Consider the following 17,235-nt stretch of genomic DNA (forward strand, 5'->3'; position numbering starts at 1 on the left):
GCAAAATCAATTTTTCTTGAATGGGAGTCCTTCAGAGGACTCTATTGGTGCTTCGTATTTTAAAAATTATAAATCCATCATAATAGAAATTAATATATACATATACCAAAAAAAACTGTATTTTAAAATCTGTGCTATCTTAAAGTTGAAATTATATTAAATCTTTTAAATCTTTTTTCTTCTGATATCCTCATAAAAATTGAATTTACAATTTACTTCAATCTCTTTCGAATTATTTTTTTCCGGAATTCAAAATTTAAATTAAAATTTTATATATAGTTTATTTATTTCTTATAGAAATGTATTCTCTTAATAACTTTGATGATTTTTCGAGGGTAAATAAAATGGACGAAACTTCATTACAATTGTATTACGACTAAAATGGACGAGGTACAGACATTGCCCTGTTTTGCAGTAATAAGAATCAATTTTCCTACAATACAAATAGTACATCTCATACAATACAAATAATATTTCAAGAACACAGTCGACTTTTTTACAATAGAAGTTTCGTGATTCTTCCTTCTCGTGTACAGTGTGAAACATCAACTTACTCGATATTAAATTATTACGTATTTAATTTGACTCCGGTAAAAATCAAATTGCATACACAATTCACGCCTAGTAACATTTACAACATCTAAACCGTCCTGTTTAGTTTGTAGCATCCTGTTAAATCAACTTTCAATAGCAAATGCAACTGCCTCAATATTTAGTAAGAACTGAATATTTCTTTTACTAAAGATGTATAAGACTAGAGTTATATTAAAGGAAAGAATTATGTTGAGTATTATTTTGACTATTAATTGGCATAGAAGTGTGGCCTCTTTGCGCTGGCGGTTGATAAATGGGTTGTGTACTCCGTTGTTGATTCCGTTTTTTATTATATCCTTTATTCCCACTAACAGCACCATTTCCGCCTCGTCGAAATTCCATAGGTGCTGCTATCACAATTTTTCATTGAATTATATTTCTTTTACGTGTGTGTGTGCAATGTATTAAATTATCTTATATGAATGTGTATAAAACATAAATTTACTACACCTTAGAAATTTAAAGTTTAATATTTGAAGACAAATGACTTGCCACTCACCATTTATGTGATTGTGACTTTGATCGTAACGTGGTTGTCGATTATTAGAACGTTGATCTTGCCGTCTTATATCCGAGATGTGATCTTGATACTATTGCGACAATTAAAAATAAGAAATATTATTACATATTGTAAATACATATCATATATGTATAGTTATTTATTTACTATAATTTTATATTATGCAATTTTACATACATCATCTGTTATTGGTATACAATCCACTTGAAGCACCTCCTCATAATTCTCAAATCCTTTGAATTGCACCACACAGGTCCTTTCGGAAACACCGGTAACTTCGGCATTGTAATACTATAAATTTTATACAAAAAGATTAAATATCTCATGCTTAATACAAAGCATGTAAAGAAAGATGGGAGACAGTACATACCCTATTATCTTCCCAATATTTAGCCATACATTTGTCACCTACTCGCCATACCCATGCATTATTGGTGGAAACATGATTATTATAATTGCTTTCACTTCTTTGCAAGTTAGAATTCACGGACATCCTGTTCCCAACATTATTATTCGACTGATATCTAAATTGATTTTTATAATTTTGTTCGGTTGTATTAGATGTGTAATCTACTTTCGAAGTCCCACTTTGTTGCGCCCGATTTTGCCTACCATAAGATGCATCATAAGAATGCCTATTTCTTGCCTCAGAATCGAAATGATTATAGTTTTTGCTACTATTGAAGTTCTTTTCTTGATGTTCTGCCTGATTTTTGTTATAACTCTCATTACCACTATTGGCATTTATGTTACTTGTGCGTGACTGAACAAACATAGTTTTAGAATCGTTTGACTGAGATTTCTGATACGCTTCTCTACCTCCATCGTACTGGTACTGATATTGAAATTCTTGATTACGTTGAAATCTTGGTGGTTTGTTTTGCTGTGTATGAGTAACACCATTATATTGCAAATACATGGCAGAGTTGCTGTTATTTGTTCGTTTGCTATTTTTATGTTCTTCCAAATGTCGTAGAGGAGGTTGATACCCGCGGCCACCTTTTTGATTTCTGTCATTATAAAAAAAAGGATACAAGATCACAATCAATTAATTTTCATTATATCATAATTAACTTTTGTTAAACGTTATAAATTCATTTTGTAATTTTGTAATAAAGTTACATACCGCGCACCTCTGCCACCTTGTGCATCGTTGCCTCTCGATTCAAGACGATCTTGATTATTTTCGTTATTTTGTACATAATTGTTTTGTGACGAATTAATTGTTTCGACGCTCTCAGGTTGCACAGGTAGTTTATCTTCAAGAAAATCGAATAGAGATATTTTTCCACTACTGGGTTTACTCTCTTCAGTTTTCTTGTCTCGTTTTCCACGTGGCTCTCGCGGTTCTCGAGACTCTTTAACGCTAATTGCAATATAAGATTATAATTTAATAGTAATTGAATAAGAAAGTAAAGAGAAAATAAAAACTAATACTTACTTATGTTTACTATCGGTTTTTTGTAGGCTTCTAAGAGCTCTATCTACATTATTTCTGTTAATTCTTAAAGCGTATTCTGCTTGCTCTATGGTAAATCCTCGATCTATGATTTTCTGTACACTATGATCTAATAACTGTGGAAAAAATATAAATGTTTTTTTTAGATATTAATTCACAATTTTATTAGAAAAATTTAAAAACAAAACAAACCTGTTTATTTCCGCCACCAAATACTTTCTTACTGCCTTGTTTGGCAGCTTCTGCTATTGCATCTTTACGTTGGGCCTCAAACTCTGTATTCTCTTTGCTAGTTTTTTCTTTTTCTACTAATGCTTTAAAGTTCTTATCTTGCTCTGAAACTTTTATAATTTTTTTACCAAATGGTATCCATGGTGGTGGTCCACCTTCTTCAGCTGATCTTACACGAGTATGTGAGGCTAATTTCTATAACAAAAGCAGTTGTCTATACTTCTTGCATCCAGTAAATAAATCAACTATTATTAAGCTAATTGAAATAAAAACTATTATACATTTTAATTTTCTAAATTTATATTTTTACATATTTACTTATATAAAGTGTAATTTACCTTGTTTAATTCCCATTTTTCCACTAAATTTGCAACTCTTCCTCCAAGTATATGAATTATATGTGATGAGCTCAGTAAAAGAATTCCATGTGACAGAGGTAAGGTTCTTGATTTTATCAATATCTTTGTACCAGGTGGTGTATTTAGACTAATAGCATATAAAATAGATGATAAGAAAAATAATTATAAAAAAATAATATATAAAAGGTAGTGCAAAATTTTATATACTTACTTTAATGCTGATATATGTTCAATTTCTAAAGCTTGAAAATTATTTTTACCATCCGTCAATGATAATTTTAACATTCGTGGAGCTGTTCTTGATTCTTCATTTCCCTTGGGTGCAGAGATATTACGGATCTTTTGTATTTGTAACACAATATTGCCCTGATTAATATCTCCATTTCCACTACCAACCTCTCTTAAGTCAAGCTACAAATAATTTTTTTTCTTCACATATATATCTTTGAAATAATTTATATCATTCTCAAGAATTTCTGAAATTTAATTTGTGTGTAAATAGAATCATGTGATACATACATCTAACAATCGTTTTATTATCCTCTGCGTATCACTTATGCTGCTCGAATCAGTTGCCACATTATAACCATGATCAGACAAATACCTAATAATACAAGAAAATTAACGTGAATTAAGCAATTACAAATATTAATTGTAATTCAGACGATCTATAGACTATTCAATCTTTGTAGGGGAAAGAATACAAATATTCTTTCAGCAGAGAGTTAGCAAGGTGGAGTGCAATGCGACGAGTACATCCTACTCACCATCCTAACGCCTCCAGATTCTCCATGTCTATGCCGAACTTTCTCTTTGTTGGATAAAAATTTATCGCGTCTCATTGAACTGACGCACAGCTTTCGTAAAACGTTATTGCTATGCTACTCGTGACTTTGCATTGAACATTCCGTATGCACCTGCACGTATACAAAAACATTTGACAGCTGACAATTAAGTTAAACTGTAGCTGATCGCAATGTGATCGTCTTGACGGCGACTCAGCCGTCAATACCTCGATTCTGTTAAGGCGTTTATAGGCGCGGCCTATCGCACGAAACAGCTGATGCAGCTATTATAATCGCAAAGCAACCGCACCTATTCAACCTGAAAACACACTCGTCTCCATCTTGCATACTTGGAACAGCGTGCCCGATTTAAACTCGATAGACATCTCGATAGCGATCGATATCGATAGATATCGATAGAATATCGTTTGCGTACAATTCAAAGAGAATTTCTTTGGAATATACTGGAGTTTATTTATAATTGAATTGCGATTAATTGATAATTGAGATTTTTACCTTTTTCTACATTTTTCAAAGTTACTTAAGTTTCAGAATAAAAATAATATATTCGGGATACAATGATAATTACCTCGATAATGAAACGCTTTTTCGATATTTTTTGTTATATCTTACAATTAGATGATCTATAAAATACGCGATATAAAAGTAATTTTATGTATTTCATGATACTTAAGCTTATGTGAATAAAAATTGATTATTGTCTCGTGATGTGTCAAATACGTATATGTCAAAATACTTAGCTTAATATTATATGCGTACATTGTCCAAGTGAAACAGAATCATTATATAATGTAATGGTTCGATTAAAACCCTTAGCCTGAATGACGATTACTTCAATTAGAATCAACGATTATTACTTGGGTGGAGCAGTCGTTGAACAAACGTTGAAATTACCGCTATTAAATACGAACTAACTTTGGAAATGACAGAAGCATGTGATATACGTGCTAAAAATGACTGACCCACCCACATTGTTTTAAATTATATATCATTGATAACGCAGCTTGTTAAAATTCTATAATAATAATAATTATAAGCATACTTGAATATAGAGATATATATATATGGAAACTATATATAGCAATTTAAAAAAGAGAGATGAAAAATAGTAGATTTTGGAGATTCACACAAAGATATTAATATAAATTTACACAGAATAATTTATAGATCAGATTAAATTTATGTGTCAGAATTATGTCTATCTAATATTAGAATAATAAATAATTATTTATATATATATATAATATTATTATTATATATAATATAAATAATAATATAATATAATATAAATAATATAATAATATAATATAATATAAATATAATATAATATAAATAATAATAAATAATAATATAATATAATATAAATAATAATATAATATAATATAAATATAATAATAATATAATATAAATAATAATATAATATTATATTCTTTTGATATAAAAAATTGTTATAAAGAAATGAAAATAAAGCTAAAGATTCTCTCGTTCTCTTCCCTAGCACTTTCTACTTGTAGCACTTGCTGGATGAAGAATCCTTCGTAATGAAAATGAATGCGTTCTTTTTAGCGACTAGTGTAAACGATATGTTAATGACAATTAACAAAACAATGTTAAATCAACAGATCGTCTTTTCTATAGACTGCGAATGGATCGATTATTACATTCTACTTGCTCGAAAGTGGGACCCTGTGATCCCTCGTGTATCTCAACATGCTGTACCTTATGCATATGCGTCAACGTGCTTCCCCACTTTTTTAGCCCCCATACGCACGATTTTCCTTGTGTACAATAGCTCGCACTGTAGGACACGTAGTAGCGTACACGCAACGTACATGGTATAGTAAGCGATGACTCGTTGAGGGAGACTCTAGCATGAGAGTAGAAGAGAAAGAAAAAGAGAGAGGGAAAGACAGAGCGGGAGGGAAACAAAGGGACAGAGACGGAAAGAGAGAGTGAGCGAGGTAGAAGTTCACTCGGTCTTACCATTTCAGTTTCACTCCGACTCTGTAATCGCGCGTGTCCGACTCGGCGTCTTGGTTCGAATTATATCATCGAGAAACGAAACGTTCGATTGACATTGTAAAATTCGATTAGTTTTCTTCCCGCTACGAATCGCTAATTTGTTTTGGCATTCGTTCGTTTCGAAGCGGGGGAGGCTTTCCACAAGCGGGAGAAAGGAATTGTTTGCTTTTCCGCGACCGCTGCTGGCTGGAGAAAGGAAGTCGGCCAGAGATCAACGTGAGTAAAAGATGTTGAGCAATCGATCGGCGTCGGTAGAGAACATCCAGCTGCGATTCTCTCGTGAAAACAGTTTTTATATATTCCGTCTTATCCCGATCAAAATCAGATGCAAGAAATTACGTCGCAGTCATTCATCCGCCAACTTTCATGCTGTAATGTATTCGATATATATTAATTACAAATTCATTGATTTTCAGTGGATTTTTTATCTTGTAAAAAATAAAAATTTTTAACTAAAGTTCCTATTTTCTGCAGAAATTTATGCATTTTGTGAATTTTTATACTCGAATCGCGGGATGTTGATGTGAATAAGGTTACTAACGTTCAACAGATTGATTTAGCCTACTTTTGAAATAAGCTCGTTTAATTCAACGAGGGCTGACAGTTTTGTTATAACATTATTCTAAGATTATGAATTAAGAAAGGAAGTGTAATTAGAGATCATCTAATTTATTGACGGAATGATATGAAGATTAGCTTACGCCCACATTCGTCAAATAATATTAATCTGTAAATTAGCAGACGAGAAGAACAGTGGAAACTTTCTTATTCTATGTGTTAACTTAATTTACGCTTAACGAACCTGATGACTAATAAACGAGAAAGCTGATTATGCAAATTTGCCACACAATTTCGTCGTGTTTACGTCTTACAAATAATCCTTATATTTTTGATGCGCATTAATTGTTACTTTGACGACGAGAGGCTAATTTTGACTATCGATATAGATGTATAATTTAAATTAATTAAACTATCTTACTCAAATTGACTAAATCATTCTATTGTATTTTTTAAACTTATGCAATGTGAAAAAGTAAAAATTTTTATCTTTTTTACATAAATTTCAAATGTATTCAATTGTATATTTAGAAATTTTTATTTGACGGATGATTCTATAAAAGAAAAGTATTTTTCGTAAAAATATTACATTTTATTAAAATATAAAATTAATATCTTTCAAGCGCAACATTACGTGACCAAAATCAATACAAGACATCTTACCTTCGCGAAACTAGATTTTGGAATCCCTCTCCTCTCTTATGCATTTATATTAATATTCTCAACCGCTAAATATCCGAGTATATTTACAAAGAGAAGTCGTGAAAAATATTTTTAAGTTATAAAATAGTCATAAAATTATTGCGTTTACCACAAGTTGCACAACATCTGTTAATGCTCCAAACTTTACAGATTTTTCAGTTTGCTTGCTCATTATTTCAAATATAAGAGCGTTAAGCATCTTGAAATGATTAGTAAGATGATGAGAAATTTTACTGTTGCTTGATATTTTATGTTCTAAATAATTTTGAAAGAGAGCTTCGACATCATCAAGTTTTCGCGCGATTTCGAAATATGTAATGCGCAACATTCTACGCTGATTGTTATCGTAGACCGGTATTATAGATTCGTACCTTGACAAACACTATTGTATTTATGAAAATTACCATAAATCTCACGACGACGAGTGCTTATAAATCGCAACAACGATATGCGACGCCTCAGTTGGCTATCTCGTCCTCGGTTGAAACGTGCTTTGGTTGCTAGTGTCACGTGAGCTTGTAAGAACGCGCAGTTTGGCGACGGTTACGAGAGCGATAGTTAAATATGAAAAGGGGGGATCAGAAGACAGGATTGTAATAATACTACTACCTGGAAGAAGAATAAAACCCGGCGACCTCGGGCCCGAGATTAACTTTCGATTCATCAAAGGATCACTCCTCAAGCTCCTTCTTCCTACGATCTTCCTGTTGCCGACGATTATTTTCGACGATCTACGATTGTCTCATCAAGATTGTTCACAGGTATCTATAGGTATGTGCGTTTATTTTTATCGCGCGCAAAAGAGACGTTTCGCTCACTCACTCGCATTATGTGGATAAGTACGTAATTGTTCGTGCGTGTTTGTGCACGGATGCTGATTCCTCGAGCACGGAAAAGATCGTAATTATCTCTGAAGATTAATATTAAACATAAAAACTCTGGAAAAATTTCTAAACAAAAAGATTTTTATAAATATATCTCTCTTCGTTCTTGAATATGAAACTGATAGCCGTAAAATCGTCCGAAATTACTCTCACATGTATATCAAGCAAATGAATAACATGTTGTTTTATCGTTTTTAAAAAACATATCAGATGAGTTGCGTAATAAAGCAAATTATATGTGTCAGCATTCAGATGAATGCTTCTTTAACCGATGATATCAAGAGATCTTTATTCGAACGATTCCATTGATGCTATTCTAGAGATTTATGACGAACATAAATCATTTTAATATACAGTGTTCTAAAAAATAATCTAATAGAATTTTTAATCTTGTAGAGAGATGCAAATCGAGTTTAAAATGCATAGTATTTTGTAAGATACAGTCAGTCATTTATTTTGAATTTTTTGATTAATCCTTGGTTCCAAAGGCTTTGAAAAAAAATAATTTAATTTCGAAATTTATTAATATGGCTTTTCTACAGATCTCTCCCGCTTCGCGGAATTAAGATTAATCGGTAAGACAAAGTGATTCAAACGTTTCGCAAAATAAAACGGAGGAAGCTCGGCCGAGTAACGTCATTTGCAGGATTCGAGATTGCAAGTGCGTGCATCATCGCCGCGTCATTTTTACGCTTCGCTCTGGCCGTGGATTACTTAATGCGAAGGGAGAAGCCACTTTCTCTCTCGGTCTCGTAATGTGTTTTCGAGCCGGTACCTGTATCGGTGTACGACTGCGAGGTCGGTATAAAACGCGTTACAAAACACGCAACCTTACGTGGGCGCGGTATGCGATATTGTATAGAGCGATAGCGATCAACATGCGCGCTACTCCGAGGCATTCTTCTTAGGACCATATTGCACCATTAAACGTATCCGCGTAGAACAACGCGTACGTCCGACAGGTGATTGCGTTCTCCAGAAATGGGACGTTATAGCGAGCATTATATATACGTATTAAAAACCGCGCGCACGCTTCCTGTGGATTGGAGTAAATAGACTAGCGATTGAGCGATACTATATTACGGGATTTTATTACGTGTTCGGTAAACAATAGGAAGCAATTGAGCCATGTGCGCAGTATTTTCAAAACAGGAAGTTGCCGACTGTTTTCCGAGCCGTGAAAATTCACGTTGATCACACGAACACCTATTTTTTCCACAAATAATTATGCCAGGCTAATGCGTATAAACTACTACGTAGCAGGAGCAGCAGGCATTTGATTAAATTAGACTTTAACCTAATTCTAAGGAACATGATAGCGTCTCTTGTGTAATGTATAATAAACTTATAAAATAAAGTGCACGTGCGTTCCCACAATTAAATAATTAATAAAATCCTTTTCCCACAATTAAATAATTAATAAGAAGTTTTCTTTGCGAATGACGCACTAGAATATTTCGTCCTTAAATATTTTTTTTATCTTTTATCTTGCTTGTCGAAAATATGAGCTTATTATCCAACTCTTAAACTTCCGTAAAGTTTAAAAAATTCGACGCCTATGGATATGGTCAAGGCTATAGGATATGGTGGATGGTCAAGGTACTTCAAACCAGGCTAAAGTCTGATGTCACTAAGATGTGTGACATAATTAAAAGCGACGTACGTGACTGTAATGAAAATTTTATCAGTTACAATTGCTAGCCTACTCGTGACTCATGAATCAATTAATATTATTATATTTAAGCGACGAGAAAACAAGAAACAGAATAATATAATGGCAAAGAAAGTGGCAAAGCAAAGAAAAATTGTATTTCATTTTGTGATAAACCGAAGAGCTTAAGATAATTGTTTTTAGTAACAAAAACTATATTTGAAAAGATTTTATTTTTTTATATAGGCCACTTGGAAACAACACTAATTAAAACGCGGCAATAATATTTGCAAAATATTGCTTTAAAAGCTTTATCCTTTTAACATTTTTATATTTTATTGTTAATTTTACTATTATTTTATTTATTGCTTTGTTGATAGATTAACATCACTAAGAAAAAATGGGATACGGCACAGAAATGGATGGCTGTGGTCGTTTCATGAAATACTCCTTATTCTTAACAAACTTTATCATTTTCGTAAGTTTTAATCTTATATGACTTTGTCAAAGATATAATAGACATAATAATAGACATAATAATAAATAATTATTTGTTAAAAAATTTGTTATTATTAATTTCAGATTGGCGGGATTATTGTGACGGGTTTAGGTGTGTGGGCTTTAATCGACAAAGTACCATGGATAGGTGAACTCGTGGGAAATGACCTGTTAACTGGATCAGTTTACGTTTTGCTGATTGGCGGAATCATCGTGGTTTTTATCTCTTTCTTCGGATGTGTTGGTGCATCGCGGGAAGTCAAGTGTATGCTCTTGACAGTAAGTATCTAGAACTTGGTTGCACATTAAAGCTAGGATATTTGACATATCGTAATCTCGCCAATATTACGTCTCTTCATGACTAAGCATTATATTTCTATCAAATTTAAGCAAACTTATTGACGTAGAATATCGATTAATAATGAGCATTTTTTTCAGTACTTCATAATTGTATTTTTGCTATTCGTGACCATGCTTATCGGCGGCATTCTGGGATATATTTTCCGCGAAAAATTGCTAAGCACGCTTGACAGAGAGATGAAGAGCTCGCTCCGACTTTACGATCATCGTATGTCTATCCGGGATGCCTGGGATACCACGCAATCGACGGTTAGTAATTTCGAAAAACGATGTCGTTTTATGAACGTCGCAAGAATTTATCAAATTCAATAAAGCTAATTCAATTTTTTCGTAAATTTAGCTCCACTGCTGCGGTGTTAACAGCTGGAGGGACTGGGGAAACATTGGCCTTAACGTGCCGGAGAGCTGCTGCCGAGAAATTCAACCGGGCCAGGTAAAAAAGTCAATTACCTCTCAACGCGATCGCTCGATGACGAAATAGTTATAGTCGGCTGTGCGACCGCGTCTAAATAATGATGGTAATTTACTATACGCACGTGCATCTGATAATATATTCACCGCGGTACGTTTATGTATACGGCAACGATTATGGGCATTTTGCCGTTGCTTAATGATATTCGCTAAGTCCTATTAAAAAGTTGGAGAGAATTCAGAAGAGAGTTCTACTCGCACTCGAATATAACGGAATTATTTTCGATAAGATATGATATTGATGATGATTTTTCCGCGTTAGATTAGATCCAAATAGATCCACGCGAATAATTATTCGCGGTTTAAGCAATATCGTCATAAAATACGACCTGTCCAATTTCCCTCAAACGGTCAAAGCAATCATCAATTTGGCCGAAATTACTTAATCGGCCGAGTCCTAATCAGGCTCCGGTCTGTCCTCTCACGCTTTCACTCCTTCGATCTACTTTCTCGCAAGCTACGACGAATCGTGTTTCTCATCACAGACCGATCTGTTTGCAGCGGTTCCACTGCAACGCTGGCTCGGACACGGTAAATCCCTCGAATGCTTATACGAATGGTTGCATCAATGGAACGCGAATCTACATGCAGCAGCACGCGAACGTTATGGGTGGCGCCGGCATTGCAGTCGCATGCCTCATGGTAAGGGTGCAGTTTGCATTTTTATGAAACCCTCCCGTTAAATCTAAATGAAGCCTGAGCGCTATAAAGTCGAACGAGCTCGAGCAGATATATTTTCTTATCGACTTCATTTTACATTTCACAACTCAGGCGAGATTTAATTTTAAACGCCCAAGCCCACTTCTCTTAAATTTAATATTTTTTTTAATTCGAGATAAATCCGTTAATATAAATATTGAGTATTTATTGTACATATGATAAGTAATTTCTCAGAATTTTTTTCAAATTTTTTAAGCATTTTTCAAATATGATTTAATCCTCTTTGAAACCAAACTAGCTTCTTCTCTCTTTTTTTCTCTGTAATTCATTTTATGCCTAATTTTGTATAAATAATATTTATGCAGATTATTTCCCTTATTCATTTATTGCATAGCAACATTGCAGGATTGTTTAAATTCTCCATCTGTTTCAGTTTTTTGGAATGATATTCTCCTGCGCACTCTTCAAAATGATCGAATGACAGCAGAACAGAGCTGTAGTCTGAGGCTGTCCCCGTTTTTGTAGAGGGACGGAGAGGTCGTGAATCTTCCTCAGAAGATTTACGCAATTTCTCCAATTGACGAAATTACTCATCGCTACAAGCGCACCTGATTATACCGTGATAATCAAAAAAGTGAATCTCTATCTGATTGTACAGTTTTCTCACTAATCTATTACATATAATTAGCGTTATACATCATGATTACCATCTTACGCTTTACATTTTAGATGTAATTTATATATATTTAAGATGTCTTCACTTAGTTGCATGTATCATTAGTATGATAATGCATCATGTACCTTATATATGTGCCGTAATAAATGCAATCCGTTTATTATGCATGTGCAACAACCCTTTCGATATTATCGATTTACATGTATGTCAGATGAAACAGAAAAGTCAATTTTTCAGCGGTCGTTTATATCATAATGTATTACATAATTTACTTATTCGCGACAAATGTGTGTTTTAGTTGTATTATAAAATGATGGAACATTATATGTATATTATATGTATATATACATATATACGTATATAAATATATATACACAAATATACTAAATATAATACTATATAATACTAAATATATACATAAATATAATTTATGTATTTGATATTTTTTTAAATTAAAATATAGAACCTTTTGTCGCTCTTAATCGTATTCATTTTGATTCGATTTTTAATCAGAATTTAAAGGAGATAAACTCTTTGCTAATTGATCCTTGCCAGCAGGTAACTGCGATTTTACTACACTCTTTTATGATCATCATAACATTTGTTAATCGCACTGTTCGTTTAGCCTACGAAAGATAAACGGCAATGCTCATTAAAAAATTAATTAAAAATTGTTTTGCATGCTTTATCTTGCGTGACTTTTTAATTTAAAATTATATATAAAAGTTTCAGAAAAAATTAAATGTAGCGAAAATTAATTACTTTATATCTGAAGTTAAATTATATAATATCAATATAACATTATATGAATTTTACTAACATAAAATGAGAATTTATATCCTTATTTGTTTATAAAACCCGTATTTTTTTTATTGAAAAATAAAGTACTTCCAATTCTACTATTTTTTTGACATAACTTTACGACGATATAAAATTGATTTTGCATTGTAAAGATGAAATTATAGCTTGTACAGAAAAATTTATAGCAAGAAATATAGATTTAGCCGACAGAAACGGTGCAGATTGGAAGCTAAATCCAATTTTCAATACAAACATATTTGTATTTGGATTTCACGAATTTATTCGTATGTGTAATTGTCTGTGAGTCAACTTTCATCGGGCTCTACTACCTCCCTTGCGTTTATTCACTCTCCCCGGCATGCGTCAGTCCTACGCATGTCCTCGCGACGAGGCGTGACTGGCTGCCATCCCGCGGAAGTCGCATCGAATGCGTGCGAGCACGCAATTTTCCACCGCTCTCCCTAGCCATCAGCACACTTGTTCTTCGCCACCCTTTCGCCATGTCTCGTTTACTCAGGCCGTCTGCGATGGGTCGAAAAGAAAGTAAACACAGAGCACCCTTCGCGTTCTCGTTGAATGATAAACGAATGGATCCTGACTTTTCACGACAGAATTACGTTATTTTGAATATTTGAATGTATATTTCTCCTCGCAGAGCTTTCACGATATTGAGCAGAGGTTTCTATATATTTTCCCGTGCTTTAATTAGTGCATAGCACTCTATGTCGCATTTGTATAGCTGGTAGGATACTTTTGAAATTCGGCAAGTCTGAATAGTCGCTCGAAAACGCGATGTATGTACACGTATTACGAGGTCTGTGTGTCGTACACACTTGTGACGATTCAGCGGTGAATGAGTCCATATGCCGCGAGAACCATCCTCGTGTAACGTTACAAAAGGGACGTCGGACAATGACGAATGAATCGCTATGCGCTGCGCGAATAATGCTGCCCGTTCTGCGCACCGATCACGATGAGCGCACCATCCTTCCAGACTACCTTTTTCCACCCGTTTCTTTGTCCAGATGCTCTTTCACCTGATCATTTTGCGCCGAGTGATTATACGTTGTCAATATCTAATAAGTTTTATTTTTGTCGTCGCGCAGATCTCTTATTTTGTCTTAAAAATTTAGTTCATTTAAGCGAAATTTTTAAGATACATAAAATAAGAGATCTTTCAATCTTATACAACTCAAACTTTTATTAATACACAATAAAATTATGATATGAGCGAGATATTATAATACCGTAAAATATTATAAATCATCAAAAATTGAATGTTATTAATTATAATCCACATTAAATTAGTGAACTCATATAGACAGAAAATTTGCGGATTTTGCAGGTTTTTAAATAATATTTTCTGAACTTTTATTTTCGGCAACTTTCAGCAAAAATATAGAAAAACGGGAAAATTCGATTTCCTTCATTTTCCACGCTTTCTAATATCTCTACAGCCTCTTTCTTTTTTCTTCTTTTTCTTTGGCACAGTTTACCGCGCGGCCGAGGAACTTATTACCGGAAGCAGGGGAGCACATCGGAAAGGGGGAGAAAATAACTGAGATGCGCGATATCTACGTATTGATTTCGTCCCGAGCTTTGAATCTGAATGCGCCGGAACTGGGGGAGTCGTCCAGGTGAAACCGAGAACTCGGAGCCACTTCAACCAGGTACTTGGCCATAAATTAAATTCTACTCCGCCGCCCGAAGAGAGATGGTACGACGAACAGGCCAATGCAATTACCCCGAGTATAACCGAACAATTATACGAGTTAGCCTCATTGTAACTACGTCTACCGGCAAACATCATTAAAGGACGATCGATATCGCACGCGTAAAGTGCTCCAATAGGAGCTGCACGAGCCTAATTTCGATGAAACCTACTCGTCGTGTAAATTGCCCATCTCTTTTTTCGAATAACTTGTAAAAATAGGATGATATTACTTAATTGTGTATTTTGAGAATATGTTTCTAAAAAATCTGCATCTGGATTTTATGAATTACTCTTATGCGACGTAAAAAAACTTAGGACGTGATAATGAACCGACAAATTTGCATTTTGCCATTGCTTGATGAAAATCACGCACCAAATATTAGCTCGTTTCTCGCGAAAATCCTTCGCGAATACAAAGCACGAAGACAACGAGAAAAAAGCCATAAAAGACAAAGAATGAAATGGAAGCCCGACAACAAGTGCCCGACAGTTGTACCAAATGGAAATGGAACTGCGGAAGCTTATATAAACCAGAAGCAAAAAATGTAATTTTCGGCAAAATTGTGTACCGTTCATGCCAACATTTTTCATGTCACATAAGGACAAAATTGCTACCGTTGGAGAGAAAGAATCATTGAAATAAAGCGTTTGTAGAAAAATGTACATTGAACAGACAATACATTAAGAAGCAGCATCTTGAGCCAAGCCGCGCCTTCGCGATAAAACAGCTACCAAGGATGCGCATTACTTTCTCTCGTATACTGAAGAAATTATTATTGTAAAATAATGAAAATTGATGCGACTATTTTTGTCGATTATCTTTGTGCTCACGAGGCAGAAGGGGAAGCAATAAAATTATTGATTTTCCAGATATTCCTATCACTGTAATAAAAAATAATTCTGCATATTACAAAAATAAACAGGACCTGCATGCTCAAATTAAATTCATTATTTTCCATACACATTTTTTTAAACACTTAAATAATTAGATAAATTTTTATATTCTTAAATGGCAGAGTGCATCTAATTGTAAGACGAACATAATTGTTTAATACAATAATCACGTATCGCGAGCGCAAGATTAATTTAAAAGGGCAGCCTCATATTATTACTATTAATGAGAAATTTTCAAGACGGTGCAAATTTAACGCCGGTTTCACGCCCCGCGACAATTCTAGTCCCGATCCCATCGCGTCCCATGGGTGTTTCTCGGCCAACACCATCATGCGCGTAGTGCCTTAAGACCTAGTCTGCGCCATCGCCTGATGGAGAACGCGACGCGCAGCCGGCACAGACGGTTCTGTCAAAACCCCCACCAATTCTCCGAGATCCACCGGGTACCATCGCCGCCGCCGCCACCACCTCGACCTAACAACCACCACTACTGGCACTACCTCCAGCTCTCTTCTCCGACACCGACCACCACCATCGGCCCACCACCATGGAAACCGACCAGTGCGCATTTTGACTTCAGTCCGGTGGAAGGTCCCAACCTGCCTAGATCGGCGCACAGGCAGGTGTCGAATCTATTTGTACTGGTTGTTGTTGCCAGCCGCGGTCGCGTCGCATCTTCTTGTTCATCGTGGATCCTCTGAGGACGCGACGAGATCGCAGTGCCGTATCGAGGACACAGAGTGACAGAGCGGAGTCGGAAGCACCGCTAACGAGAGTGTCGTCCAAGGGGTTGCGTTGGCGGGGCCGAGCCGGGATTTATGGAACCACCCCATGGATAGTAACATGTCAACTGCCGCCTTCATGCACCGGTATGGGAAAAAAGGCATTAGATCGATACGCATGAGTCGCATACATTTACACACGCATATAGACACCGTGAAACGCCCGTGCTTCTCCCCCGTTCGTGTCGTCGTCCGATTGGGGTTTCTCGTGGTCTCTCATTCGAAAAGCCGCCTTCGTGACCGATCGATGAGTTCGTTGCTATGTCGTGCGCTGATAGAAGCGCATGGAGCGGCCTTCGTACAATCGTCAAAATATCAGGGCATGGACATGTTGAAAATCATGCACGAATCAATCGACAGAAATAAATCAATATTATCTCGATGGATAAATATTATGTATAATCGACATGTTTAATCGATTATTCTGAAACATTTTGCGATATAATCTTGAGTGTGCATGCAGCATGTATCTGATTGCGAGAGAAATTTTACGTTTTCCGCCCATGCGAAAACACAGGTTAATTGGACCTCTTATCACAAACCTGAGAAAATCATTGCTTTGTTCGGAATAATCATAAGTCTACCAGTAGATT

At 34.9% G+C, this 17,235-nt stretch overlaps 3 protein-coding genes across 12 annotated transcripts in view; 2 read left to right on the plus strand and 1 right to left on the minus strand.

The window, feature by feature from the left end:
• Positions 1 to 355: 355 nt before the first annotated feature.
• Tdrd3 (Tudor domain containing 3) overlaps positions 356 to 17,235 on the minus strand; it is a 32,344-nt gene continuing 15,464 nt past the window's right edge. The window contains exons 1-12 of one of the 5 annotated variants that reach the window (XM_083082147.1): positions 4,176 to 4,324; positions 3,931 to 4,080; positions 3,683 to 3,767; positions 3,375 to 3,574; positions 3,143 to 3,290; positions 2,766 to 2,999; positions 2,556 to 2,689; positions 2,241 to 2,480; positions 1,485 to 2,124; positions 1,292 to 1,405; positions 1,094 to 1,184; positions 356 to 944 (exon numbers count right to left, since the gene is read on the minus strand). In XM_083082147.1, coding sequence (XP_082938273.1) covers positions 766 to 944; positions 1,094 to 1,184; positions 1,292 to 1,405; positions 1,485 to 2,124; positions 2,241 to 2,480; positions 2,556 to 2,689; positions 2,766 to 2,999; positions 3,143 to 3,290; positions 3,375 to 3,574; positions 3,683 to 3,767; positions 3,931 to 3,956 — 2,091 coding nt within the window. In that variant the 5' untranslated portion in view covers positions 3,957 to 4,080; positions 4,176 to 4,324 and the 3' untranslated portion in view covers positions 356 to 765. Of the gene's footprint in view, positions 945 to 1,093; positions 1,185 to 1,291; positions 1,406 to 1,484; positions 2,125 to 2,240; positions 2,481 to 2,555; positions 2,690 to 2,765; positions 3,000 to 3,142; positions 3,291 to 3,374; positions 3,575 to 3,682; positions 3,768 to 3,930; positions 4,325 to 17,235 lie in introns of those variants that run through there. The other 4 variants (XM_083082143.1, XM_083082137.1, XM_083082153.1 and 1 more) reach the window with 4 other exon arrangements.
• Tsp74f (Tetraspanin 74F) lies at positions 5,827 to 12,628 on the plus strand. Of its 5 annotated transcripts, XM_083082218.1 has the most exons (8): positions 5,827 to 6,207; positions 7,756 to 8,022; positions 10,167 to 10,264; positions 10,369 to 10,563; positions 10,723 to 10,893; positions 10,985 to 11,077; positions 11,617 to 11,757; positions 12,209 to 12,628. In XM_083082218.1, the coding sequence occupies exons 3-8, from the start codon at positions 10,187 to 10,189 to the stop codon at positions 12,254 to 12,256; spliced, it is 726 nt and encodes a 241-aa protein (XP_082938344.1). In that variant the 5' UTR covers positions 5,827 to 6,207; positions 7,756 to 8,022; positions 10,167 to 10,186; the 3' UTR covers positions 12,257 to 12,628. The 5 variants fall into 5 exon arrangements, with proteins under 5 accessions (XP_082938344.1, XP_082938348.1, XP_082938353.1 ...); XM_083082222.1 differs by lacking the exon at positions 7,756 to 8,022; XM_083082227.1 differs by lacking the exon at positions 5,827 to 6,207 and having other exon boundaries at positions 7,612 to 8,012.
• LOC145961670 (uncharacterized) overlaps positions 16,436 to 17,235 on the plus strand; it is a 32,328-nt gene continuing 31,528 nt past the window's right edge. For both annotated transcript variants that reach the window (XM_083082119.1, XM_083082130.1), the window contains exon 1: positions 16,436 to 16,729. In XM_083082119.1, coding sequence (XP_082938245.1) covers positions 16,692 to 16,729 — 38 coding nt within the window. In that variant the 5' untranslated portion in view covers positions 16,436 to 16,691. The remainder of the gene's footprint in view (positions 16,730 to 17,235) is intronic.

Source organism: Camponotus vicinus, unplaced genomic scaffold (genome assembly GCF_025532165.1).
Source record: "Camponotus vicinus isolate PSW18456_S1 unplaced genomic scaffold, iyCamVici1.0 SCAF_1, whole genome shotgun sequence".
Lineage (NCBI taxonomy): Eukaryota > Metazoa > Arthropoda > Insecta > Hymenoptera > Formicidae > Camponotus > Camponotus vicinus.